Source organism: Pocillopora damicornis, chromosome 6, assembly GCF_964200805.1.
Source record: "Pocillopora damicornis chromosome 6, jaPocDami1.2, whole genome shotgun sequence".
Classification (NCBI taxonomy): Eukaryota; Metazoa; Cnidaria; class Anthozoa; order Scleractinia; family Pocilloporidae; genus Pocillopora; species Pocillopora damicornis.
Window position 1 is genome coordinate 16,182,558 of NC_142675.1, and position 27,443 is coordinate 16,210,000.

Below are 27,443 nucleotides of genomic sequence, written 5' to 3' on the forward strand. Positions count from 1 at the left end.
TCCAATTAGCAAATAACGAGGTAAACACAGGTTGAGAACCTTGTTGGATGGAAAATGGGGTAAACTCTGTTTGATTCTCGTCAAGCGTTTTTGATATTTCTCAATCCAACTGCTTTACCAAACTTCCTAAAATAGCGCTGATGTGACAATCCTTGTCGTAGGATGCTGCGAAATTTTCCTGCGGAAGCTATAACTTGGTGTTCCTAAATGTGTGACATCGTGAATCAATGGATTGGTTTACATTAGCTGACCGGACAAACAGCAACATGCAATACTGCATTTACGTCACTGAAGAAAACTTACGCCATGATCCGCTTTGAAATCTAATTTTAGCAAACTTTTTCTAGTATAATTCGATATGACTTTCGCATTAGGTAGAGAATCGATCTTGAAGACACAGTTTTTGAGGATGCGTTGCTATCTTTCTTTGCCGATTACTGACAATTTCACTCGCGTGTTTATCTCGCTTATTGTAATCCACGAGAGCTAATATTTTTCCTTGTTTATCGCAGTCATCAGCATGCTGTTTTAATCGAGAGAAGAATATTCACGACAAGGTCTCTGTCCATGAATAGTTAACTAGTGTCTGATGCACCTTTCTTACGAAGCTTTAAGTTTACTCTTAGGTGTCGTCTATGAAATATTGTAATGTGCACAGGCGTCAATAAAATGTCTTACAACCTGCTGTGAACAACAGTTTCCAATTTTAGCCTTAAAAACACCTGCTAAGTATGTACGGTGTCTACTCAGACCTTTACCTTCTTTCTCTCACATTTGCAAATTTTTGTTACGAGCAAACATTATCAATTAAAGTGACGCCATAAAAGTAACAAATTAGATCCAATACAACGAACGTAATTCACGAAAATCTCCTCATCGTTGGATAAAAGACAGACAAGATAACACCCACTCTGATGAACCAATAAGATTGCATGTTAAGGCCATTACAGCACGAAACTGTCAGAAGTTAACCTTCACGTCAATATTGTTATTTCCTTTATAATTATGCCCATGCAGAGGTTCCATATATTTATCTTCTGACTCGACAACCATCCTCCAAACAGAAAAGGGCGAGGGTTTGTCGGAGAAGCTTGTCATCTTCACTGAACCCTGGTGAAAACTGAAGGTAACATGTTCAATTTTTGCAAAGGCCTCCCGGTTACTTATAAAATTAGCCATTCATCACATTTGGTGTTTTAGTATATCGCAAGTCTTCAGAACGTATTCGTGAGCCTAAATCTACCTTGCAAACGTTTTTGTCTCTTTTCGCCTAAATCAGTATTTTTTTGTCATTGAAGCCTTAATGGTCTCGGTTACTTTGCATTTCGCTTCAGACTACCACAAAGGATACCAAGCGATCTTTTGACCGAATAAACTCGCTTTTCGTTATCAAGTCAGTCACTAGATAAAATTACGGATATTGCTGTTTGGCTCGAGAGGTATGCCCAACTGAGTTACACAGACGTGTTTCTTCGAAATAAAATATATCAAATCCGACATTGCTTTGCGAAACAGCATCGTTAGACTTACAAATTGTGATCTTACGTTTAGCTGTGACAGTTTAAGTCAGAAAAATGCTTTACACTATATTTTTTGTATTTAAACTTGTTGTATTTAGTACTTGAATAGATTCCCATTCATTTTTAATTCAAACAATTTCTTTTAGCCGTGCGGTGTTTTTCAAGCAGACGATACTTTATGTCATCATGAACAATTCCACATCAGGTTTGTCTTCCGCCAGTGAAAACAGGTTTTTTGCCGCCACAAATAAACGGACGGACAGGAGAAACAACTCAATAAAACTCTTTTAAAAAGGGCTCTTCCTAGAGACACTTGCTGGCTGCGGGAAGGCCAGAATCTATAACGACTGTTGACGATTCTTGAGACAATGACTTTGACAACAGAGTTTCTTTCAACGTAGGTTTGATCTGCATATACCACTGAACGTCACCCAACTGCTGATTTTCTGACCAAAGAAAACTTTACAAAACAGCTCTATTTAAGCCGAAGGTACAAAAGATTAGGTAATGCTATAAATTATCTAAAGGATCAGGTAAACTAGGACAGTAAGGAATTTGACCTTCTGCAAGATTAATCATTTTTCATAAAGCTCAGGTGGATAACAACTAAAAACAAGGCAATAGCAGGTGACGGTTACAGTTTAACACTAATTATAGTTATCATCCGACAACAACTGTTTACGGCTGACTTTGGTCGCATTTATGCTTTGCTGAGCTTAGTAAAATCTCGCAGTTTCCACATGGAATCATATATATATTTTAGCTTTAACACAAAAACTTGATGACTGAAAATCCTATCATTACACGCCCCATTACTACTTTTAAAGGCAGACAGTTCAGTGTTTTTTACTGTTTTCGTGAACGTAACTTCCAGACGAGTCGAACCACAGAATAAATTTAAGGGAATCCTTTATGTGAACAGACCTAATTTAGCTATTAGACTTTAGCCATAAAATGCATGCATTCAGAAAGATATCCCTGATAGTCAAATTATTAGACATAGAATCGTTATTTTACATTAAAATGTTCTTTTTTAAATATTATTGATATATTTCGCATACATTGGAAAGAAAATATTTGAATACGATTGCACAAGAAAATCCTTGTTTCGCTTATTGAGTACTGAAAATTTTATACGGAAAAACTGTTTTAATTTCCGTTACAAGCCTAAAATCTTGTTTCATGCTACTGTTTCCAGATTTCCACTTCTTAAACGGAATTTGTCACACTTAAATCGTCTCAGCGCGGATCATCGAACGTTTTTAATAATTTTACAGACCTTTGCGCGTGGCTATTTATTTGAATAAATATTTTGACATTATAATAAGTGTTCCTTAGTAATCTGTTTTTTATTGAATTTACTAACAAGATTGTCAATCTCTCTGTTTCTTCGCTTTTATCAATTAACTAAGGTGATCTTATCGCTCACCGATTGGTCAAGTCCTACTTGTTATCCTACAGATTTTTCATAAAAGCTATAGACTTCACTTTTGTAAAATCGGATCATCGCGTAACAACGCACTTGGAATATCAGAAGAACGCTCGAAAAATTTATAAATTTTTTCCTCTTCTAGTTTTACGCTGGTCGATGGGTAGAGAGCGCACTCTTTACTTAGTAACTAGTGACTCTTTTCTCAAAGATAACCGAAATATCTCTTCTTTTGGTGAAATTGTATTTTGTTGTAGAAGAATTATAGGCGATATCTGTTAACAATGTATTTAACATCAAAACCAACAAGACCTATTTCTTCAAATTTTGAATTGTCGTTAAAAAAAATATTTTTTCTTCCGCATTTGGAAATACAAATTAAGGTGGTCTTCCACTCAAATTTTAAAAAAATTCAGTTTATGCTTTACCTAAGTTATTTAAGTACCATTGGAGAGATCACCTCAAACTGATACTTTTAAGAATTTTGATAGACATGTCGTTGCCATGGTAACCAAGTTTTGGGCCCCCAACTGTGAAAATAATGGTGTTCTTGTAAAAAGGATATCTCAAGAACTAGCGGTCCTATTCACCTGAAATTGGTATCAAAACTAAGTACAAAGATGGCTTTATGTCATGAACCTCAGAAAACCCATATTTTTTATGCCAAGCTATTATAAAATTGCAACTGTTCCTTGATTACAACATTTTTGTTTGTATTATCACCATGGATACATCTGTCAACAACCATGTAACTAAAAATCACTAATAATTTTAGGTTCACAACACAGAACTATACTCAAGCAAACCTCCCTGAAAATTTCATCCCTTTTGGTTTAATACTTTTCAAGAAATCCTTTTTGCCGTGACGGGCACTCTCTCAAAATTGCAAAACTGAGAAAATCAAGTTTAAAGATTTAAGTTGATCAATCAAAATAATCACTAAAGCAACTGGTGCCTTTTGGAAAGTTTAAGCTAAGCTCTTTGATGTTCTCATTAAAATGCACCAGGTGCATATATGTCACCCTCCTTTTCCTGGGATTTGTCATTTTTTTTCTTTCTTTTTCCCCTGAGTAGCCTCCTCCTTGTCTTGTTCTTCTCTTGGAACTTGTATTCAGCTTTCAAAACACGAATCTTGTCCAACTGCTGGCATTCATTTATACAGAATTCACCTGGGGGAATTCCAAGACTCTCAAACACTTTAATAGCTGCTCTTGAACCAATATTAAAGTGAGCGACAGCATCATAAACCCCCAGCTGCAGTACTTCAGAACCAACAAACACCCCCTTTGGCACACGCTCCCAAACCATACCATTGAGTGACTCATTCTGGTTTTGAGTCTTGCCATCAAGACATTTGCTGAGAAGGCTGTCCTCACTCAACCTTTTATAAATGGGTTTGATTTCCTCTCTGACATCTAAAGGTAGGCCAGTTCCATGTTTGAAAGTGTTTGTCCTATTGACCTTGTCCCGCTGAAAACCACACCAGCTTTCAGGACCCTCAGGGCAATGCCCATGGTAATTACTGTCTGCAGAAGAAGCACAGTGAAACAAGCTGGCATAAATTGCCTTCTTCATGGCAGCAAGATCACCTGAGTTGCTTCGAATGGCAATTCCATAGTAATTTTGCAGTCTGTCAATCATGGCATCTGTCAGCCTGCCTTTCCCACCCATCCCTTTCTTTTCCTTCTTTAACTTTCGTAAAGCTGTTCCCAGTCGTTTTTGAACATGGCCAACACATTCCTTCTTTTGAACTTCAATATCATAGACTTGGTATACATCTTTGACTAATGAGTAACTTTTGCTGTCACCATCGCCATAATATTCATCATACTGCAGCTTATGCAGATCTACTGACCTTTGAAACATTCGAAGGGCGCCTTCTGGTTCCATAGCTGGTGCTGAACCCTTAAAGTTTGCCTTGCAAGAGGCTCTGTGGTCTGCTCTCCATGCAGTAGTTTCTGGGGTGTCAGGATCATTTTCATGCTCCCTGCACTTGATACAAACTTTGCTTAGGGGCTCAACATCTACCACTTTCCCTGTATCCATGCTAATAGCACTCACACAGCCATTTAAAGAAGAAAAGCCTCTTCTCTGCCATGTTCCATCAACAGACACTCCACATCTTGCTATGCCCTCATCTGAACCTGGCTTGATATCGTGAATCTCTCTTGCAGTATCACGCATTGTCTCCAGTGAGATCTTCTTTACTGCTCGGAGTATTTCTTTATTATGGCGAGCATATGGTGTAGGTCTAGGAGGTGGCGGCATGTTCATAAGTCCACAAAACCTCTTACCTGCCGCACGTCCACAACCAACAGATCTTGAAGCATACACAAATCTTCTGTTTACTTCAAAGAAACGGCCTATTTGAGCTGAAGTAAAGAATTCCATAGACCAACCACACGAGCAGCAAAGCAAACGAAGATTCGAGGCACAACCTTTGCGTTTCATAGCTTGCTCTTGTAAAATTAAATCACAAACAAAGCATTCTTTGCATGGCATACATTCCATCACAGAAGACAAAATTCTCATATCTACAAACCGAAATCCACTTATGATTGACTCCTTACACTCCTTGATACCCTCAGAAGATGCGGTGGTCAGACCTGCTGGAATCTTGGGGGCAGAAGCTGAACATTCTTTCCCAAGACCTTTGGTGCTGACACTCGTTTTTTCCTTCTTCGAACGCTTCGATTCAGTAGAGTACTGGTTTCCACGATATTTACGCTTTTTTGTGTAACCAGAACGAGCCTTTGGTGGCATTGATAAATAAATTATCAAGCAAAATCGCAATAGGAATAGAGTGAACGAATACGACCAAAATGGTGGATGATAAGTTGGGAAATAGTGTCGCCACATATCATCCGCCATTTTGGGTGCTCGTAACTCAATGCATGTATGCCTGATTGAAATGTCAATAAACAACGGGAATAACCAGGGAGGGGTCCCAGGAGAAATTCCGTCGTTTCCTTTTGACTGCAACTGCGTTTTGTTTTCATAAACAAACCGTTGCTATGGTCGTTGCTAAGGTGAAAATTCATACTCGCTAAGGAATTTAGCAAAATTTTTGACTTTACCTCCTGAATATGGAAAAAAGGAAGCTGTAGAATGAAAGAGTAATGGTTAAAGATACCAAAAAGCACCATTTTCAAAATGAAAGTTTTTTGACAAAAAATACAAATTTTTGAGTGGAAGACCACCTTAACTTTTGATTTTGAATTTAAAAAAACTGTTCGGCCGCAAATGTCTTAAGGAGTTTTTTTTTTTTTTTTTAACATGAACTGGTAAGAAGTGTAAAGCGGTGTATCAACGAGTGATTTACGAGTGACGTAATATCGTACCCAAATCCTACCGTGTCACTGAAATGAAACCGCTTGGCCGTGGAAGGTCTAGGTACGAGACTACATTTGACGACTGCAAATATGTACTTGATTGCGAAAACGTTGATATTTAAAAAGTATGGCCATGAACGGTGACACCCAACGGCCTTTTTGGCAAATAATCGCACTGATACGCGATAAGTCTTATTGAATTCAAGTGATTCACGTTTCTCATTATTCATAAAAAAATATTTTTCTGTGATAATCCTCTTCTTTCAGGAAAGCTGGGATAGTTTTCAACATTCACCAAGTGCAAGTAATGGTGGTTATGATGCACATCTGACCCACATAGCTGCATAGTTTCTCAATCATCTTTCATTGTACACGCTTCTTAAGTGCCAATGTTTTTGCAATCGAGTGTCTATCTTTTACTGTGGTACGGATCACTATTTATTTGTTTCTTTATTGTTATTTTATTGGTTGGCTTGTTTGTTATTCATCTATCTGTTCATTTGACAGAAGGCAAAACATCTGGAATTAACCTGGAAGTAAGTGTCACCGTGCAAGTTGTTTTGACTCTGCTAGCGGCGGTCATCGCAACATTTGACCTGGTTGGCAACGTCATCGTCATTTATGTGACCTGCTCAAGAACGCCCATGCGTACAACAACAGATCTGCTGATTGCCAATCTGGCAGCCGCTGACCTCATGATGATACCTGTCATCGTCTACTTAGTGAAATTTTTTTATTACCAGTTTGACTGGTTCGGCGGTGTAATGGGACAGGTTACGTGTCGGTTAGCGATCTCTCTCCAGGCTTTATCGGTTGTGAGCTCCGTTTACAGTATACTGGCTATTAGTGTAGACCGCTGTTGTGCTATATTCTTTCCTTTAAAAAAGGTCTTCAATAAAACATGTATTAAAAGGTTAATTCTGGTCATCTGGGCAATCGCCGTGGCATTTGCTATTCCGCAATTTATGGTTGCAACAGTCAAAACCGAGGGGAAAAAGCACAGATGCCATCCTAGTTGGAAAAACAGTGGAATGTCTGCGAGCCATTATACTCTTGTATTTGTGGCATTTAGTTATATAGTGCCCTTAGCAACCATAGCAACTCTATACCTCGTCACCACCGCGAAGCTCTGGAAGAGTGCAGCCCCAGGCCACCACTCGGAGTTAGCAATTAAAAGAATCAGAGCCACGCGCCGCAAACCTACTAAGATGTTGATTGGTATAGTCACTGTGTTCGCACTTTGTTGGTTTCCTTTACAAGCAGCGGAGGTATTAAAACGATTTGCCTATGATGTTTACTGGAGCCATATTCCCTTTGAAGTAAACGTTGTCTTGCCGTGGTTTGGGATCGCGAACAGCGCAATAAACCCGTTCATTTATCCTCTGTTCTGCGAGAAGTATCGCTATGAATTCAGGAGAATCCTTTGCTTTTATTCTTTAAGGAGAGGCAAAAATCGCGCAAAATCTGGCTTTACGGTGATGACTGGGCTGCCAAAATTTAATGGCGACACCTGTAAGCCTGATGCAATCATTGCTAAATATAAAGAAAACGGCTGTTCTCTTAGAAACATTAGAACTACTTACATAACTTCGATTTAAATTCAAGTGACAATATGGTAAAAACCTACGAATGCCCTGATCTGGAGACATATGGTCTTGGTGAAGATGCACCATTAGAAAACTTTCCCCTCTTTTTGTTCGTTTTTATTCTTTTTCATATTTACAATTGCCTTGTGTTTTTTGCTGTTATTCCTTTTTTTTTTCTTAAGTCACTTGCGCCAGTGTTACTTTACTTTCCGACACTTGTACCAAATGTAGCCAGCTGTTCCAATTCATCGTACCGCGCATAGACCTTATGTTTTTCTTCTTCTTTCTCGAGAGGAATTAACTCAAAATTGATTGAGAAATAAAGTAAAACCGCGAGATATTTTCTCCTAAAGATCTCTTGAAATGGGCTTCAGTCTAATAATAATAAAATAATAACTTTATTAATCTCCTCAAAAAGGCTTTTCAGCTTAATTTACAATGTCAAATATCTAAAACTTAGTTTTCTAAAAATACCCTTAAAAAATGCTGTTTTATTTTTACTTTAAATACATCTAAATTAGTGATAGACTGAAACTCATCTGGGAGACTATTCCACAGCTTTTGGCCTCTGAAAGTAAATGCGCGCTGACCTGCAGCCGTCCTACAGAGTGGTATATGTAGGCGTTCCCTATTCCTAGTGTTGCTGGTCTAGACTAAACTTAACAGTCTTTATATTGAATAAAATCCGATAATGTTTAATTTAACAGCTAAACCACTGTACAAAGAAGACTCCTTTAATCTTGTTTATAATCATACCATTAGGCTATAAAAATTGACTCCTGATCCTGGGTATCTTTATTTTGCTCTATGTATACCAAAAGAATGAAGAACACTTTAAAAATATTACTTTAATGCTGAGACACGAATGACTCAGTTTGATCTGGTTTACCCTCATTGTTGATGTTGTTAGATTATATTCTTTCTACTTTAAAAGTCGCGAAATAAAATACTAATTCTAATGCGAGTCGCAGTTTAAAAGATTCTTTAATTCTTTTTCAAAACTAAAAGGAACTTGCAAGTGATCAGAATTTTCATCGAAGTGTCATTCGTTAGAAATTTTCCAACATCCTGTAGTCACGGTTGTGATTTCGCTGAAAAGAGAAGAGACTTTACTTATGTTTAAAGCTCTTAAAAGCTGTTAAAAAATCCTCAAACGCGATTGATGATCAGATCGTATGTGACATGCGTCATACTCGTGAACAACAGATCGGACTCCTGTACTAGATTAGCTTCCAAATTATATTCTACTCGGGTCTTACGAAACTCTCTTAGATTTATCTAACACAGTTTCACTTGTCCTCTTAAAAGCGTTTTTCTCCGCTTTCGAGGAACTAGCCGCGTGATATTGGAAGCGGACTTGGAAATCGCTGTAGAAAAGAGATGTGGCTCTTCAAAAGAAGTAAACTCGGAAACTGAGAACAAAAATATTCAAGAGATTTCAGGTCTAACGTACGTATTACGATTATCCTAGACACTACATAGCCACAGTAAAGCTAAGAAACTGAATTTCCATTGTTAGAAATGCAAATGTTTGCTGTAGGCGAAACTTACAAAAAGGAAAAAAATCTCTCCTCTTCAACTTCGAGCTAAACCTAAGCCGTTTCGATATCAAACTAGCGGTTGTTAACTTCTAAGTTGAAATTATGAATTTTTCAATTTAGGATGTCGTTTTCAGTTTCATCTCAATAAATTTAAGAGATTTTGTTCTTCTAAATGCGTGCCAAATAACTCCTTTATAGTCATTCCCATTTTTTCCATGATACAAGCCGTTAGGATAAGCATAGTGACAACTCTGAAACCACCACCCTCCAGTATAAGTTCTCGAACAATAGTTAAAACTGGATAAGTCATTGTGTCTGTCTTTCGTACTGAATTTCATTGTATTATGATATGTCAGTGAATCTCCTGCTGTTCCTGAAAACGATCCAACTTCAAGTTTATACCGAGACTTCTCGTCCCCAACGCTAAACCGGTCATACTTGGCATACGCTTTGGCCCTGAAGAAGAACAAGCATGAACAGTCGAATTGTTAGGTTAATCAAGTGGGAAATAAGTAAAATGGCAGACACCTTAGTGGCCTCTTCTCATTTCTAAAGGTTGTTTTGTTTGTTTGTTTAGTTGTTGCTGTTGTTTGTGTGCTCTTGCTATAAGATTCAGTTTCGTTTAGTTCAGTTTTAAAAGTGAGAGGCGACTTTCCAGGTGTAGATTTGTATGCTGGATTTCCTCTCCACAGAAACTATACATTTCCTTTTTTCTTGTTTTTCTTGTTTTATTAGGGTAACATCCTTTAGCTGATAATTTCTGTCAATTCTTATTAGCTGCTTGCTGGATAATATTGACTCTGTAAGGAGATGTTACAAGCCAGTCACTTCTTTGGGTTTAAAGCCAACAGAAAATTCGCTATCCGAAAGTCCTTGAAATTTAGGACTGACTTTTCAATCGGTTGATGCATCAATTTGTGTTACTTTTATAAATCCTTTGACATTCTACTTTGCTGTCTTGCTAATCACGAAAGGATTTTTGCAGAGCAAACGAATGTCAGATATCAAAATGTTTTTATATTTTATGTTTTTCAAAATAAAAGGAGGATTAAGTCTACGATAAACACACATCAGAATTTTGCTGAACACTCGTCTGGTTTAATCTACTGACGTATTAAGTTTCAGCACGAGATTTGTCGGTTTCACTGAACGTAGCGTCGTATCTAAGTCACTATTCATACTTCTGTTTGTTCAGGGATTGGAATTTCCCTCACTTTCAAAAGTGCATTCTTTTCTGGATCAGCATAATGAAGTTTTAGCTGCTGATGAAACGACCGTAAGCATTTACAACAGAGCACAAACTTTCTAACGTGTGAGAATGTTACTGTCGATGCCCTATGTCGGCTTCAAGTATCATGCAGATATTCCGAAGAGGCAAACAAACACAGCTAAAGAGCGGAAGTTGTGTTGCCTCTTTCATGATGTACAAACATAGAAGTAAACCCTGGGAATGTGAAAATGTGTTTTATTTTTTTCAAAATAAAAGCACAGGATTAAGTCTACGATAAACACGCAAGAGAATTTTGCTGAACACTCTAAGATGCGTCTGGTTTAATTTACTGACGTAATAAGTTTCAGCACAAGATTTGTCGGTTTCACTGAACACAGCTTCGTATCTACGTCATTATTCATACATCTGTTTGTACAGGGATTAGAATTTCCCTCACGCTCTAAAGGGCATTTCTTTTCTGGATCAGCGGAATGTAGTTTTAACTGCTGATGAAACTACCGTAAGCATTTACAATAGAGCACAAACTTTCTCACGTGTGAGAATGTTACTGTCGATGCCCTACGTCGGCTACAAGTATCATACACAGTCAGATATTGCGAGGAGGCAAACAAACACAGCTTAAGAGCGGAAGTTGTGTCGCCACTTTAATGATGTGCAAACATAGAAGTAAACTTTGGCAACCTGAAAATTTGTTTCGCAAAATTGTGGCGAAGAAATTCTTACCTGTTAAATCCATAGTTGGGTCCTTTTTACTCGATTTCACTTCGCTTAAAGAAGGATCTTTGACCCTCAGCAATTTCTCCATCTCACTCATTCTCTCTCCCTGTTCATTAAGTTTGATTTCAACTCTTACAAAACCAGCACAGTAGATCAGGACAGAGACCACAGAAATCAGAGTTCCAGTCGAAGTAAATGCACTCTTCGTTCGACCCTGTGTCATATTTAAGCGATGCCTAAACGCTTTCGACTCTAGATTTGTCCTGAATTCAATCGAGATGTGTTACAGCAACGTACTAACTTGATATGAGGAATGTATCGTTTGACCAGATATTCGATATTACACTATGATGTCTTTGAACGTGATTTTACGTCTTGTTCCCAGTTTCTTTATTCTGTGATCCGTTCCAAGACACTCAGACACCGTCGACCTAGCGAAGTACCTCAATCTCAAACTGCCTCTTTTTAGTTCAATAATACTTCGCCTTTTGTGTAAGCTGAAAATGAAAAGCATTTTCCTGCAACGCAATCTCAAATTGCCTCTTTTTAGTTCAATAATACTTCGCCTCTTGTGTAAGCTGAAAATGAAAAGCATTTTCCTGTAACGCAATCAGTAACGCAACACGCATAGCCCGTCCGATCTATCTCAATTTGCAGCAAATTTTCTCTTTATTCATACGCGGATTAAAAACATCTGGAATACAATGATCTTGATGTTACAACAATACTACTGATTTAAAAAATGATAACGAAGCTAATCTGGAAGTTAGGGCAGTTAAAGAAGCCGCAAAATGAAATGAAAGAGGAAACTATCTCTTTTTTTTTTTTTTTTTTTTTTCATTCCACGCCAGTGCTATTGCCTAATCCTAATCGTATGTTCACTAAACGCCTAAGGGAAGCCAACGAGCGCGTAAAAAGTGTACTACCTTCACAAGCAATCGCACACAACCTTCTTTTATAGGCTTCGGTTTTCTTAGCACACTTTTGAACTGGCTAAACAGGTCAGTCATGGAGATAATAAGCATTTATTGGATAAAGTTGATCAAGATATCATGAATTAGTATATACCACACAAGTTGATAGTACTTTGATAGTGCGCGCTGATTGCTTAGTTCGGAATTTTATGGCAAGCTCTATTCACTTCCGCGTCATCTCCGTGTCAATTTCCGACCATGTTCGGTATATTTAGAGAAACAAACCGGTTTTTTTTCGGTATCTGTGCGATATGGATGTTGCTTATTATCGGTGAAAGTGGTGGATATTTACTCACCACTATTCACCTCCACTTTGGTTACTAATTGGTAATTATACTTCAGCGAACCTTTTTTGCCGTTTCTCGAAATGCATCACCTGACAGAATATACCCCAGCTAAAACTGGTGAGTATCCAAGGATATACCTCGAGTGATATTCCCCAGTTTTCAACTTGACGTCTATTCCGATAAAAGCTTTCCTATACAGTTTAATTCTAGATGGAAGAGCGTTTTGTTATTGTTACAGAATATTGAACGCTGAAAAGTAAAAATCTACGCAGTAAATGATAACTTTTCAAAAACATTTCTCCCGCGCTTTGCCAAAATATTTGAAGGATAATCATCACAATAGCCTCCATTTGACGCAAAAACATGCTCAAGTATTGGTCCTTAGCCGGGATTTATCTTTGCCTCAAAGTTTACAGTTTTCCTTGAGATTCGCTCTCCGAAAGCTGTTCGCATCATCCGTGCTTATTTCCGAGCCAAATGGAGGTTATTGTTTATTTATCAAAACCGAGGTCTGAGCTATCTGCTAAAGCCGAGGGCTGAGGCAGATAACACAGACACAAGGTTTGATAAACATGCAAAAATCGAGTTCAATAATTGTTGCTTTATACAATTTTAAAATTGTTCACTCATTTTGAGTTCCTCTCTGAGTTTGCGAAAGTTTGAGAACGGACGAGGCAGACTTTGAACTTGACATAATAAAAGCAATATCCGCTACAGTTACTGCAGCTTATCTTATTTATTTATTGTGTATTGATTAAATGCTTTCGACCAATCAGATTTTCCATAGTAAGTTTAATGTATGATATTATTCCTCATGATCAGTATTAATATGTCACAGCCCTCATCAAAATATAGATATTTCAAAATCGAAATTTATCCATTACTTTAATGAAATTTGAAAAAATTCAAGGACAAGTCTCAGAAAAATCAGCACTTGATTCTCTTTGAATAGAGCGGTCCTGTAAACCGATTCTAGCCTAGATTATATTTATGCAGAAACTTTTCCGATACATTCTTAATGCCTCAACATTTAATCAATTATTTAAAACTAGTACCTAGCACAGATAAAACGATATTTAAAACACTACGTTAGTTTTAATTGTCAATAAATATGCGCGTACTTGATATGCCTCTTTTGAATAAGTTACAACTCAACTTTTCCTTACCCTTTGCTCAGCAGCGCCCGGAATGCTTGGACACCCACTAGTTAGTATATACCAAAGATGAATAGTGCTTTTCGTGCGCTAAATTGGCTAGTTTGGAAGTGTGACGAGCAATTACAACTCACCTTCGAGCTGCCGACCAGACAAAATCATATGTCAAGAGTATGACTTCCGACCATTTTTCGGTATGTTGAAAGAAATAAACTAATTTTTTTGTTATCTATATTGTTTGGTTCATGTTGATATAAACCAAAACAATTACTCATGAGCACTAAAGCAGGATCTTTCTATTTAGTCTCTTCGATATTTATCTTTGTCCTCCATAGGTGCTTTAGTTCGCCTTTTTGTACCTATAGTAGTCAAGTTCAATCCTCGCGTGGAATTCAAATCTATCCTCGTTCCACGCTTGCCACAACACTCTCTCAAAATATGATGAAACGCATTTCTTAACTGAGCATTCATTAGCGCATAAATTACAAAGTTGCAGCATGAGTTGCCGTACGCTAGCGTTATAACAGTTCTCTGGAGTGCGCCTGGAATCAAATCATCCCCTCCGAAAGCTCGAATAGTTGTGGTAACAAAGTAAGGCATCCACATGATAAAAAACATACCTACGACCACTGCTAAAGTTTTAACGGCCTTCATTTCCCTTTTAAACACATTATTTTGCGAGCCTTGATTCCCAGCGCTCTCTAGTGCAGAGATCCTGCGGCTGTTTCTGCGGACTTCTTTAAAAATAATTGCATAGGCAATAAGCATTACAGAAACCGGCAGAAAAAAATAAAACACAATCAACAGTATTGTCAAAGTTGGCTTTTTAAGCCAGTTTATCTCGCACTCTGCCAGGACTGGGTTGAAACGCTGTTCAGCAAGCCCCAAAGTAGGGAAAATGGACAACACAAAGGACTGTACCCAGATGTATATCAGCACAATGACAATTCTTTTCGGAGTGACTTTCGCGTCGTACGATAACGGCCATTTTATTGCGATAAGTCTTTCGATGCTGATGGCGCAAAGATGAAGGATGGAAGCACCACAAAGAAGCACGCCGCACATCGAGGATATATGGCACCATGTTATTCCAAACACCCATTTTCCAGCATAAACTGAAATATTGATGTAAATCACGCGAAGAATAGGAACCAACAGATCAGCACCCGCCAAACTGCACACTAAATAGTTCGTCAACCTTCTTAAATTCTTAAATCTCCAAACAGCAAGGCACACCAAGCTGTTTCCCAAAAGAGTTAAGATTGAAAGCGCGGAGAGAATGATACCATAACAAATTGATTCATCCGAGGGTATTTCTGTCAACATGACACGATCGTTCGTTTGAAGGATACTTTGTTAGCTTTCCGAACGCTAAACAGTATTCGAAGGAAGTAACCGGAGTCAGCTCTGAAAAGCAAAAAGGAGATATGTATACATTAAAGAAAAGTCACTCAACCGCGTAATAACAGATCACCTTTGTATTCAAGTACTATTTAAACCTGTCAAGTGATAAAGCTTTCGAATATTTTCGACAATGACAGTCCATTGTTTTTTCTCACAAGTGTCATCTCCTCGGGATAAATGGAACTGTGAATTAAATATTAGCAAACAGATTTTAAATTACTTTAAGATCTCTGAAAAGAAAACATTGCAGGGTATTAAGAAACCTAGACAATGCCGATTTGTAATCTGTTCAGTCCTGATAAAACACACGCGCAACATGTCATGAAAAGGTTTAAATGAAAAGTTTAAAAATTGCTTTTTAATCTTTCTCATTTCGCGGGTTTTCCGTAATTACGACTTGGGGTAATTGATAACGATTTACAGAAAATATATTGCTTGCAGATTTTTATCTAGTGGCTACACTGTGTAGAGCTGAAAACTTCATCCATACGATTTCTTAAGGCCCTAGAATACGTTAAAGATAGTTTTAAAAGTAAAAAATCTTGAACGATAAAACTGATGCAGACAGCAAAAATGAATTTTGAATTTTAGCTTGGATTTAGCTTGTTGTCAATGTTCTCATTTCAGATGTGTGATCATTCGCAATCCAATATCTGCACCAATCTATCGATTATTGAATAAAGCTTCCGACAGGGTCGATTTTTAAATGAATGCACCTAGAACGCAAAATGAAAAAACTAATAATAATGTTAGGTTTGTTAATTCTGTTGTCGGGATCAAAATACAAAACTGTGAACTGCCGTTATAAGCATCGGAGAAATATTTCCAAACCATGTGGGTTTTTTCGTAACGGTTTTTATTTGTACCGTCAGTCCACTTGACGAAAAGGCTTATTCAAGGCCGATCTCCAAGAGTCAAATTTGTGGATTACATTTTTTTTGCGCTTGAAGCATTTGCAATTTCCCATTACAGCACGCCGAAAATAACTCAGAACAGGTGAGAAATGTATTACAAAAATAAGACGTGAGGGCTTGGACGCCACTCAGCTTCAATCCTCCCTCCCATTCCCTCTCTACTAGCCCTGATTGGGAAAAAAGAGAACCTGGGAACAAGATTAAACCCCACTGTCAACTCCAAACACGCTACAACTGTTAAGTGACGAATTTTGCACGCGCACAAATGAAAACTGATATTAGATGTCGTACGACAGTTGCTCCATTTCGGCAGCCAGCAGCTGAATTTTTCACCTAAATCCTGGTGTAATTCTCTTGTGCCCGATAAAGTGATATCTGTCACAGGGAGAACTTTCACGTGGAATCTCCTTTTCTGGACCAGGTCTGCGAAGGAGACGTCCTCACATAGGTGCTGGAATTTATATCAGTCTCCATAGAGGAAGCGACTAGGAGGATTACTGCTTCCTCTCACTCCTGAGCATTTTTCAGGTTTCCGTAACAAAACTCGGTCGTAGCAGTTTCTACACTCAAGTGGAGAGAGACAGTATGAAGGCAAAGAAGTATAGTGGTCAAGATCAAGAACACATCAGAATTTCTCTGAATAGTGATCACGCCCAGACCCCTATATGGCACCCAGACCTCTCGATCGTACCCAGGTCTCTCGATCGTACGCAGACCACTCGATCGAATCCAAACCTATAGATTGTACCCAGACCAATAGATGGAGAGTCCAGCTCGGGAACCATTGTCTCTATTTCCATCTGGTTTCCCGGACATTTCTGTGGACAGCGCCGAGAGAAGTTTTGAGAAAACCCCACAAAAAGTTCTGTTGGCTTCTTGTGATAACCTAACTTCTCATCCAAAAGGAAAAGCATATCCTCTTCGATAATGATATAACAGGTTTAATTTTTGACATCTTAAGCGAGAAGTTAGTCGTTGACAAGTCTCCTCACGATCACGATTCAGTTACAGTAATAAAAAGAGTTGGAGACAAATAATAAATTTGACTTTCCTAAGGGGAATCGAACACTAACCTTCCGGAATACACAATAAACTACTGTGTGTTAAATACACACTGAAACTACTGTTTCATTTTAATGACATAACCTAAACAAGGAACAGTTAACAGCAAGAGATTATAATCTCTTTTTACAAACACTAATTCGGTGCTACTACCGACTTAGCTACGCCTGAATGGTGTTTGGTAGCCTGTGGTACCAAACTAATATCCTGAGGAAAGGCGGTAAGTTTCTAAACAAACTGTGGTGCTGCGTTGATGGAAAAGTGTAACACGGTAATATAGTATTATCAACTGAGTTTTATAACGTAAATTGGCTACTGTAAAGAGTTTCAAAGTTTCATTCGCTCTGATGAAGGGCTAATGCTCAAAATGTTAGCTTTGAAACTCTTCACGGTGGCCAATTCAAGTTATCAACTCAGTTGATAATGCTATATTACCCTAGTATTTTGAGGCACGGGTGCAAATCCCGTTGAAGTTGATTTCTCTTTCAGGCTTCTTCTCCGCATTTCAAGTAATAATTACAGTCCACCTATGTGGATCATTTCTTTGCTGATAGATCATGCATCAGTTACCCGTCTACTTTCTAATCACCTTCTTCAACTGAATGCTGATTTTCGGTTTGAAACATGCTGTTGACTGTCAGGTGTCGATATCAAATTCCGATCTGCATAAGGCGCATTATGTTTGTCAGACAAAGTTTTCAGCATTCTGCGTTTTCATTATCGCATATCAACAAAAGCTGAGCGATGAAAACAAGCTTCTGAATCTGATACTCACACAATTTCTCCTCGTGAACTCAGATCACAACAAAAGAAGATTAAAATGTTTGGCTGTAAATTTCTCTCCATTCAGGTTCTCCCTCGCGGTCAGGACAAGACCAAAATTGCAGAGTTGAATTCTCTTATTAGCGAAATATAGTCACAGCTTAATGAAGCAAAATTAGGAAAATTTTTGACGAAATTGCTCCGGAAAAAAAAATGATGAACATGATCAACAGCCATAACTCCACTTTAGGGTATATTTTAGCGCCTATTACTGACTAATGCCATGGACAAAACAGGCAAATTGTCATTTTAAAATAATTCGTATATATAAAGATTAGTGAGTCTATACAATAATCACGATTAAGAAAAAAAAAATTAAAATCTGAGAGATTTCTTACCTTAAAACTTTATCATTTGAGGGACGTGAAGGTTTCGATATCAATGAGGCATTGTTTTTTATGCGTCTTTCCGAGAGCTGGCTTTAGAAGTAATATTCCCTCAGTATAAGTCAGTTGCGATATTGCAACTCAAATGATATCCGTTCTTTTGAGTAAACTTTGGTTTGCGACTTAATTTCTCCGGTAATGAACTGGCCTCAACCAATGTTTTTAATTATAGAGATGAAGCTCGAAGCCGCAGATCGAGACAAGCGTGATGGTCTAATGGCTGAAATTTCAGAAAACAGCTGCCCTTTACAAAGTAAAGTTAATAAGGGAGATCGGGATGCATTAGGTGGCATGACGTTCTTCTGAGCTAATTTGTGTATCTATGTAAGCTTGGGGCACTTAGCAGTTTGGATACTAGCATAAGATTACGTACATTATCTTTCATCCGCCGGGGAGTTTTGCAATAGCAAAAGGAGAGTTTTGGCAAACGATGGTCTAAAATCTCAAGAAAGTTGAAATTATAAATGTTTTTCCTTTTTATTTTATTTTTTTTTTAATTTTTTCTTCATTCAATGTAAATTCGGCCATTTCACACCCAAAAAATAAATATGATGTTTATAGAGTTATGTACACAAACTGCTAATAACTCCCCAATACTACTCTGTTCAGCTATAGGTTTTTTCATCAGTAGACCGGTAGAAAGAGATCGAACTTTTCCTAAGACGTTTTGAATCTAAAATTATTAGCTGAACGATGATTCTGCGATTAGTTTTTGCGAGGTTTCTTGGCGTTTTAAAAACATTTATTGCAGACGCTAATTATAGTTAATTAAGCGAAATGGAATGTCAAATTAATTACAAATGTCATACTGTCGCGCCTGACAACATTTTCAAGAAACTGAGCATGGTCTTGAATTTTTTTCAACTAATAAAGCTCTGAAAAGCCAGTTTAGATAAAAATTAGAGTGGGACGTAACGACCCCGCAGTAGTCTTCGAAGAAATCGACGAAGACGAACCACACTTAGAATAGATATTGGTAGTTTCCTTTCATTTATATTTTCGTATATGTTTTGTTTTTTTTTTATTATTTCTTTGCTGATCTTAATCGTTTTACTTTCTTTGTTATATTCCCCTTATATCAGCTTTCATCTACTGTCAATCGTCAGCACCTTATTACGTCTAAACTTTGAGAGCCAAAATAGCTTATGTTCCAAATCCATTTTTCCTTCGTTCCGTTTCAACGAGATTGTCACCTACTAAAGCAGGAAAAAGATTCTTTCTTTAAAAAAAAAAAAGAGAGAAAAAGAAAGAAAACCAGTTCTACGTTCTTTTAAGTCCCTATAAATCCAATGACGCTCAAAAATTAAAGTTGAAAAGCAATTTCGCTCCAGAGGTAGTTTAATATGATTTCGCAATATTTTTATTTTTATTTCCTGAGCATCTCCTGAGATTTAGATCCGAGTGAAGACTGTGGATGGGTTTATTTAGTAACTCACAGCTAACGCAACGTATTGTATCCAATAGATTCGAAAAGGCCAGGGTCAAACCTTTGATGCCTGTCGTTCAAATGCTTGCGCAATAATCTAAAAATGTTTGAACTTGTTGTGATGGGGAGATATTTCCTAATTTCTGTTTTTCAAGGGAATGCTTCAAAGGAATGAAAGAAAGTTAGTGAGATCAGCAGACTTCGATTTTGTAGTTGGGGTTGTCAGTACGTAAATGTGAACTAAAGCGTACCAATTCCTGCAGGGATTATGCAATTGCCTTGGTTCATGTTATTTGCAATCCTCTTGTTTTTTTTTTTGTTTTTTTTAATAAATGAGATTTCTAAGTATTCTTCATTAAAATATGCTACCAAAACCCACAGCGTCCATGCTAACAATCGTGCCACATTTAAAGTATTATATGTCCAATGATGTTGCGGTTTGAGTCTGCAAATCTGGTAAAGATCTAACTTGTCCAAACCGACGTACAAAGAAAATGAATAGTGGAAAATTGACCTTCCCGAGCCGGGTATCTGATTAATGTCACTTCTAAAACGCTGATTCGCTCCAGCTAGTCCCCAGGCTTCCTTAGTCGTTAAAATTCAAATTGGGGGCTGTTTCTGTCATTTTGGATATCACGTGACACGGAGGAAGAGCTTTGTGCCCGGCCAGACCTCTAGACTGGAGAGGATATCAAGACTTCATGTGTGTCGAGAACTTTACACTAGCCTTGTGTTACGCGAATCGCGTCATTTCTTTATTCAGTATATACACATGCCAAAATTTCAATAAATTTGGTATAAAACAGCACTCATAAATTTTTCAGACTACATGATGCGTTCGCCCCACGGGCTTGTACTATTTTATTTGCCTTAAAGAAATTTGCTCGCGATGATTTACACCAGACTGCACTCGAAATTAAATGATTACCTACACTATTTACGTACACGGAGATATTTCTCAGTTAAGCCGAGATTTTCGGAGATATTTTTTCCGCTTTTAGGCACCTTATTAGGAACCATAGCGTAGATTTTCCCTTCCTTGAATTAATTTTTCAAATCGGTGGTCGTTTCTTTTCGTTTCTTAGCTATTTCTTTACGCAACAAGCGTCTTTGTAATTTTTGTAGTCTTCCCGCATGCTTCAGGACTTTCCGTAATCACTAGTGATCGAGAAAAAAAATCTTAAAAACATCAATCTGAAGCTTGTGGTTGACCGCAGCGAACTCTGAGCTGACACTTTTATCAGGACTCAGTTCGGAAACGCGATAATGTGAAACAAAGAAAAATGACATCCTTTCATCATTAACGCTGGGATGAACAAATAAAAACAAAACAAAGTGACATTCACTGGACACCTAAGCGCATGTACTAGTAATTAATTTTAAAAGAGGTTTGAATGTTTCGGATATTATATGCTCCAGTAGATTTTAACTACTGGCATAGAAGTTTTTTTTCACTATGAAGTCCATTTTGTGGTTTGTATTCACGCGTGAGAAAAAAAAACAAGCATGATCCTCGCAGGTGTACTTAAATTTAAGAAGTTGCAGAAAAGGAGACTGAAAACCTTTTGTTTCGGCTGGATTCAAAACCTCGCCTCGCAGATTCTAGTTGAGTGCTATTACGAATAGAGCTGCGAATCCACACTTTGCATGGGAGAAATGTAAATTTTTGAGGTAAAAGTGTTTATCACATGGTAGAAGTTACTCATATAACTAAAAAAGTTCTTGTCTGTGCATTTTTTCTTCATCAAATGATAAACAACTTGGAGGGAATGGACGCTCTAACCTGTACGATAAAATAATTTTTTTTTTTTTAAATGTAACTTAGATTGCAGCCAAGAGCCTCGACGAGGAATATCTCATCGAATTCAAAGATATAAATTATATTAACTGTAGAAAAAAATATGAAAAAGGACGACAAGAAAGTATCAGCAGGATCTTTTAATTTCCTGTCCAATAGAACGATGAAGAACAAGCAACTGACGCTTTTGGCTGTATTTGAAAACCGTTATCACAAGAGGTTATTTACCATGGATCATTAAAAAATCTGGCTGATAATAAATTTGGCTGATACACTCACACAAAAAAAAAAAGATCGGCGCAAATGGTGCTTAAAGTTAATAACACTCAGTTTCACTTCAGTTTATGGGACGCGCACACATAGCAATCCTAGGATCCGCGCAATAACTAACTTTGATAACGATGTTCTTGTGGCTAAAGTCAGCGCATCAGTTCAATGAAAGTAGTTTTTCTAGCTGTGTAAATAGAGAGAACTTTGATCTGTTATGTGGTTGAGCTGAAGACGACCAGTTGACCAGAAAATGACAGTTTCGTCACAACCTGTCAGTCAAATCGACAAAATGGGGAATAAAACTTGCAACATTCGAAAAACGTGCATGAAAAGTTAATTAAGAGGGACATAATTGCTTCTTATATTAGTTTTTCGCCGTATGCCATTAAGGTAGAAAGGGTCATTTCACATGTAATTTGCTCAAAGGCTGTATTTCTCTGGAAAGACGCGACGCTCATTTTGAAAGCGTCTTTCTTAATGCGACGTCGATAGTTGGGATCTTCTGAGTTAACTTGCTCGGATCAAGATTAAGCATAGAGAGACTCCAATCAGGCTTCGGTTGAAATTTATTATGGAGAACAGAAGCTTCGAAGGAACAAACGACAAACCATGTGTTGCGGAAATGTCGTTAATTTCCTCAGCTTTTCTGATTTGTTTGTACGCTGTGTCCAGCATGACTTGCCTTTTTGGCAACTGTGTTGTCCTTCTTGCTATCTATCAAACAAAGACACTCCGCACTGTATCAAATTTTTTCATTGCCTCGCTCGCTGTAGCGGACATTTCAGTGGGTTTTTTCATGAACCCGATTCTGATTTCTAAAGCAGCACTGAATATTTGGCAAGGAAACCACTGGCTTTCAAAACTAGCTGACTTCATGTGGATTCAAACGACAACAAGTACTACTTTTAATTTATGTTCTGTAAGCATCGATCGATATGTAGCAATTACTGCAGTTTTCAAATACCACCGAATCATGACCCGCAAGAAGTGTTTCGCTGCATTGACTTTGATCTGGCTGTTTTCTTTCTTGTTTGCTTCTGTGAGACTTTTCATCGACAACTCAGCGGATCTTCCAAGACTTTGGATTTCAACTACAGTCTTAACAGTTATCATTCCACTCTTTCTCATCGGATTTTGCCACCTGAAAATTTACTGCGCGGCAAGGACGCAGATCAAGAAAATTGCTGAACGCAAGATAAGCGCGGAAGAAGCGAGATTGTCTGCAATGAACAGAAAAGCAGCGTGGACAGCGGGAATAGTTATTTTTCTTTTTGTGGTCATGTGGTTACCAAGCTTCTTGGCCTCCTGCATCGAGCTTACGACGGCGAATCGCTGTAAAAAGTTAGAAGTTGACTATGCGTGGTTCTGGCTCGCCTTTTTATGCTTTTGCTCATCAGCAGTTAATCCATGGGTCTACACGATAAGAGTGCCAGAATTTAAAAACACTCTGAGAAGAATTTTGGGTAGGAAACGAATGAGTAGAGAGCTTTCTCGGAGTATAGCTGCGAGTTTTAGGAATTCCAAAAGTAATCCGTCAGCACTTTAAATTTCTCGACACTCCAATGTAATCACAGTTTAAGGCTGTTAATGTATGTACAATGAATAAAACGGAGAAGAAAATTAATAATTATTCCCTAGAGATCTTAATTTTCATTTCATATTCGCTGTTCTTGATTTCTTGTGGTTGATCCTATTTGTCACACCTTGAATGCTGAGCATTTACAGCATTTTTATCAACGTTTTTTACCGCACGCCTATTCATGTCAACGTGCATATTTAAAACTTTAATTAGTAATAAAGCAGCTTTGCGGAATCTGTCATTCGTCTTTCTACGAACGACTTGTTAAACGGCAATTTTTAAAGCTTCATTTCCGAGAAAAAAAGTGAAAAAATTAAGTAATGAAGCTGGTTATATTGCATTACTTTAGACGAATATGATGTTAGTTTACATAATTAAAAAAGTCTACAAACTGATCAAATCTCTCCATCCCCACATTGAAGAATTTTCATTCAAAAGTTTCAGTCGTGTCAAATTATGTTTAAATCAACCTCAAAATATCTTTACAACAACTTATTTTAATACTGGATAATTTTTTCCTGTTTTTACAGATATATGATATTTGAATTAGTGGTATTGCTGCGGTGGTAAAAAATGTCGATGAATGATTATTCACTTGACTACAAGGCAGAAGTTTCTTCACTCCGACATACACACCGACGGAACTCACCGCAGTTCGCTTTCATGTCTCTTGCAAGTATTTATTTCGGGGGGTAACATGGCGGATATTAAACAGAAAAGATAAATCGCTCTATCGATCAGTTAGAAAATCAGAACACAACATTTTTTTAATTTTTTTCCCACGCGCAGAGCGAAGTAAGCCATTCCTAATGGTAAAAGAGGGATGTCTACCTATAATAATAAAATGATTGATTGCCGCAAACTTTTTTAATCAAATAGCATGTTAGAATTTTAAGGGAAACTCCAATTTAACTCCATCGATAAACCCCTTTATTTTTGCGTTAAAACTACAGAGATCAAATTTGACAGTTTTCGCTTAAAGTTTCGCGTAGGTTTAGTTTGCGGGTTGAAAGTTTGATCTCTCCATATCCTGCATTACCAACTTTTTAGTGATTTTTATTGAACTAGCAAGCTGCACCAAGAATATTAAGACCTATTAATGGCGTAGGCGGTGAAAAGGACTGTCAACTAGGCGAAATCTGAAAGGGAAAAATCTGTGTGTTATGTTTAGTCCTCAGGCACTAGACTACGGACAGTCTTTTCTACGTAAATTTTTTTTCCGCTGATTATTTTTTAGTCGCGCGACAGACTTCGCCAAAAAAAAGGGGGACTACTGGAAGTCTAGTCAGGCGCTTATTAGCAGGTCAGTTCCCCTACGGGTCGTAAAACAAAAAGATAAGGCAAGCACTGTCTGTTCACCATTCTCAGGTGCCCGCTATTTATTTTTGTCTAAGGTCGCTGAAAGGGAGATTTTTAGCCTGTTTGACTGAATAGAATGGTGGAGGAAAATAAGCGATGTAAATGTCTTTTTCAAGAGTTTCAATAATATTTTGCTAATAATTTCTATTGTGAGGAAATTTATTGATTTAGTGGGCAACATGGTATCTCGCTATTTCCTTAAAAGCACTTGAATTTTCCTTTGTCTAAAAAGGACCTTAGATCTTGAAAACACACCATTTGATGTTTCGTTCTACCCCATACCTAAGGACGCTTACTATTTTAATGGTAGCCTATGCGCAGGTCCTCATCATTAGTATTGCTGGACGAGCGTTTCTTAGCCAGCGATAGGATTTGAGACGGGGTCTGGCACTAATAAAAACAGTGTCTGCGCAATTCTTTCGATACCACAACAACATCGTACAACCTTATTTATTCAGGGTCGTTAACTAGAATGGCCTTCAGTTGATTTTGCTGGCTCTTTTACGCTCTTTAATTTGATAACGATGAGCAGTTTTTAGCAGCAGTTTTCCCGCGTTTATCATCAGGAACCCATGGTGATGGGCTCCTGTTGTCATATATTTTACTTTACGTGTTTATTTTCCCTCATTCCGTCTGAAAAATCACGATTCAGCACCTGACCTCTCGGTCAAAAAGTGTTCGTTTTTAACATTATTAGAATGTTTAACCATTATTTTAACCATTATTAGAATGGTTATTCATGGAAATTTTCCATGAATAACCATTCTATATAAGTATGGGTCTTCGCTTTGCGCGCTGCGAGCTCCGCTAGTATATTTAGATTATTTTGCTTTAGAAATGAAAATTGATACTTGGCCTGATGGAAATATATCTTCATGTAATTGCGTGGAAAGGGAAAACATCACGAGTGCAAGCAATCGTTTTGAAACTCGAGAGAACTCCATATACAACATCGGTTTGCGCGTGACTTTATACGTCACACAAATATATTTATATATATTGGAATATACTTGGAAAAAAGAACGCGCTATTTTCTATGTTCAAAAACTCTCTCCTAATTTTTCTTTACTCGAGAGTAATCGATGCCCACTCTCCAGTTTTTTTGCATTGATTCTTTAATTGTGGTTGGTTTTCATTAAATTGACGTGAACGACCATCGTGACGATTGCCTGAAGACTATGTAATATTTTAAACACCTAACCCTTAGTTGAAAAATCACTCCATAATTTAAGTTGTTAGCTTGATTGCTTTCAGCGATCACATAAAAATTTTGGAGGCGGTCGGTTTGCAGAGAAAATAATTTTCTTTTATTTATTTCTTATGTCTTTGTACAATCCTATTTTACATTTTTTTTTTTTTTGTATTTTTTTCTCATGCAAATATCATTTGACTTCCAATTAACAGATGTCTTATAGGTAGACATCGTCGCTCGGCAAAACAAACACAGAATATTCACTTTAATCATAAGAGCCTGTTCCCAGCCTAAGCTGTTTTCAAAGAAAATACTCTCTGTAAAATTTGTTTTCATAAAAGTTCTTTCCCTAAGGCAAAAAAAATTAATATTAATAGTTGTTTTATTTTTCCTTAAACGTAATCGCTGCTACCAAAAATAAATTTAATATTTAATGATATTCACTTTACACCTTGAATATATTGAATATGGAACTATGTTCAATTGTCAAGTTATTCTCTCGAAAACCTTAATATAAAGTAGGTTTTTCCTTTCCCTTTTTCTAGAATGAACAATTTAGTAACTGGCGTTTGGTGACCAATTACTTTGCCGCAAATGATCTTGTTTGCTTAAATCCCTGGGATCTCATCTTGGTTTTAAGTTTCTGTCTTCGCCGACCTCTGTTTATTGGCTTCATCGATATCTAAGAAAACGAAACAACAATGACTATGTCGGTTTATTAATTAAACAGGAACAAATGACAGTCATAACAGGTGAATTCAAAAATATGAATTTTCTTTTTCTTTCAGCCGCCGAAGCTTCAAAGCAAACTAAAACTAGACAGTTGCTCCACCGGTTACAAAAATCACCCAAGACTATGAACGAAACAACTTTCCCTCCTGCGATTTCTGCAAGATCTTCGCAATTCATTTTTCTCGCAGCGTTAAGCTGTATTTCTGGAGTATTATCCATTTGTGGAAACACAGTGGTCCTGATCGCCATATTTCGCACCAAATCCCTACATACCATCTCAAATTATTTTATTGCATCGTTGGCCGTTGCTGATCTGATGGTGGGAATTCTCCTCAACCCCATCTTGGCTGCGAAAGCCGTCATTTTCAGCTATCTGGATCCCGAACGCCCTCTAAAAGGGTCTGTATTCGACAAGGTGGAAGACTTTGCGTGGATCCAAGCTGTTGTTGCGACAACTTTCGGCCTGACCGCCATTAGCATTGATCGCTATATCGCTGTGAAATTTGGGTTCAGATACGAAACCCTAATTACTCCTAAATTCTGCCTCCTTGCAACAGCTTCTGTGTGGCTCGGCTCGTTCGTCTTTGCCAGCGTTCGGCTATTTCTTGATAAACCCCAAGATTTATCGACACTTTGGCTCATTATGGGAGTCATAACATGTATTTTTCCGACTCTAATCATAACATTTTGTTACATGAGCATTTTCAGGGAAGCGAAACAACAAATTC

The 27,443-nt window shown here is 37.6% G+C and overlaps 6 protein-coding genes and 1 long non-coding RNA gene across 8 annotated transcripts in view; 3 read left to right on the top strand and 4 right to left on the bottom strand.

The window, feature by feature from the left end:
- The first annotated feature begins 988 nt into the window (after nt 1-988).
- On the top strand, nt 989-8,650 carry LOC113668775 (substance-K receptor). The gene is made up of 3 exons (XM_027184724.2): nt 989-1,126; nt 1,667-1,725; nt 6,789-8,650. The coding sequence occupies exons 2-3, from the start codon at nt 1,707-1,709 to the stop codon at nt 7,877-7,879; spliced, it is 1,110 nt and encodes a 369-aa protein (XP_027040525.2). The 5' UTR covers nt 989-1,126; nt 1,667-1,706; the 3' UTR covers nt 7,880-8,650.
- On the bottom strand, nt 3,339-6,148 carry LOC149044204 (uncharacterized). Its single transcript, XM_089209270.1, has one exon. It carries the CDS (start codon nt 5,818-5,820, stop codon nt 3,943-3,945), a length of 1,878 nt encoding a protein of 625 aa, XP_089065396.1. The 5' UTR covers nt 5,821-6,148; the 3' UTR covers nt 3,339-3,942.
- On the bottom strand, nt 8,252-11,716 carry LOC113668780 (uncharacterized). Its single transcript, XM_089209272.1, has 2 exons — nt 11,363-11,716; nt 8,252-9,864 (listed from the first exon to the last, which is right to left on the bottom strand). The coding sequence occupies exons 1-2, from the start codon at nt 11,577-11,579 to the stop codon at nt 9,761-9,763; spliced, it is 321 nt and encodes a 106-aa protein (XP_089065398.1). The 5' UTR covers nt 11,580-11,716; the 3' UTR covers nt 8,252-9,760.
- Nucleotides 11,717-13,389: 1,673 nt separating this feature from the next.
- Nucleotides 13,390-18,596, bottom strand: LOC113668758 (histamine H2 receptor). Of its 2 annotated transcripts, none has more exons than XM_027184707.2 (2): nt 18,312-18,596; nt 13,390-15,178 (listed from the first exon to the last, which is right to left on the bottom strand). In XM_027184707.2, exon 2 carries the CDS (start codon nt 15,095-15,097, stop codon nt 14,072-14,074), a length of 1,026 nt encoding a protein of 341 aa, XP_027040508.2. In that variant the 5' UTR covers nt 15,098-15,178; nt 18,312-18,596; the 3' UTR covers nt 13,390-14,071. The 2 variants fall into 2 exon arrangements, with proteins under 2 accessions (XP_027040508.2, XP_089065397.1); XM_089209271.1 differs by lacking the exon at nt 18,312-18,596 and adding an exon at nt 17,927-18,051.
- Nucleotides 18,597-21,869: 3,273 nt separating this feature from the next.
- Nucleotides 21,870-23,666, top strand: LOC113668798 (beta-2 adrenergic receptor). The gene has a single exon (XM_027184754.2). It carries the CDS (start codon nt 22,425-22,427, stop codon nt 23,397-23,399), a length of 975 nt encoding a protein of 324 aa, XP_027040555.2. The 5' UTR covers nt 21,870-22,424; the 3' UTR covers nt 23,400-23,666.
- A 2,408-nt stretch (nt 23,667-26,074) lies between these two features.
- On the bottom strand, nt 26,075-27,155 carry LOC149044205 (uncharacterized). Its single transcript, XR_016187596.1, has 2 exons — nt 26,989-27,155; nt 26,075-26,665 (listed from the first exon to the last, which is right to left on the bottom strand). It is a non-coding gene; the product is annotated as an uncharacterized LOC149044205 (long non-coding RNA).
- Nucleotides 26,674-27,443, top strand: part of LOC113668762 (histamine H2 receptor) — a 2,770-nt gene continuing 2,000 nt past the window's right edge. Inside the window, exon 1 of the mRNA XM_089209273.1 lies at nt 26,674-27,443. This exon is cut by the window's right edge and continues 858 nt beyond it. Within this exon, the coding sequence (XP_089065399.1) occupies nt 26,720-27,443 (724 nt within the window). The 5' untranslated portion in view covers nt 26,674-26,719.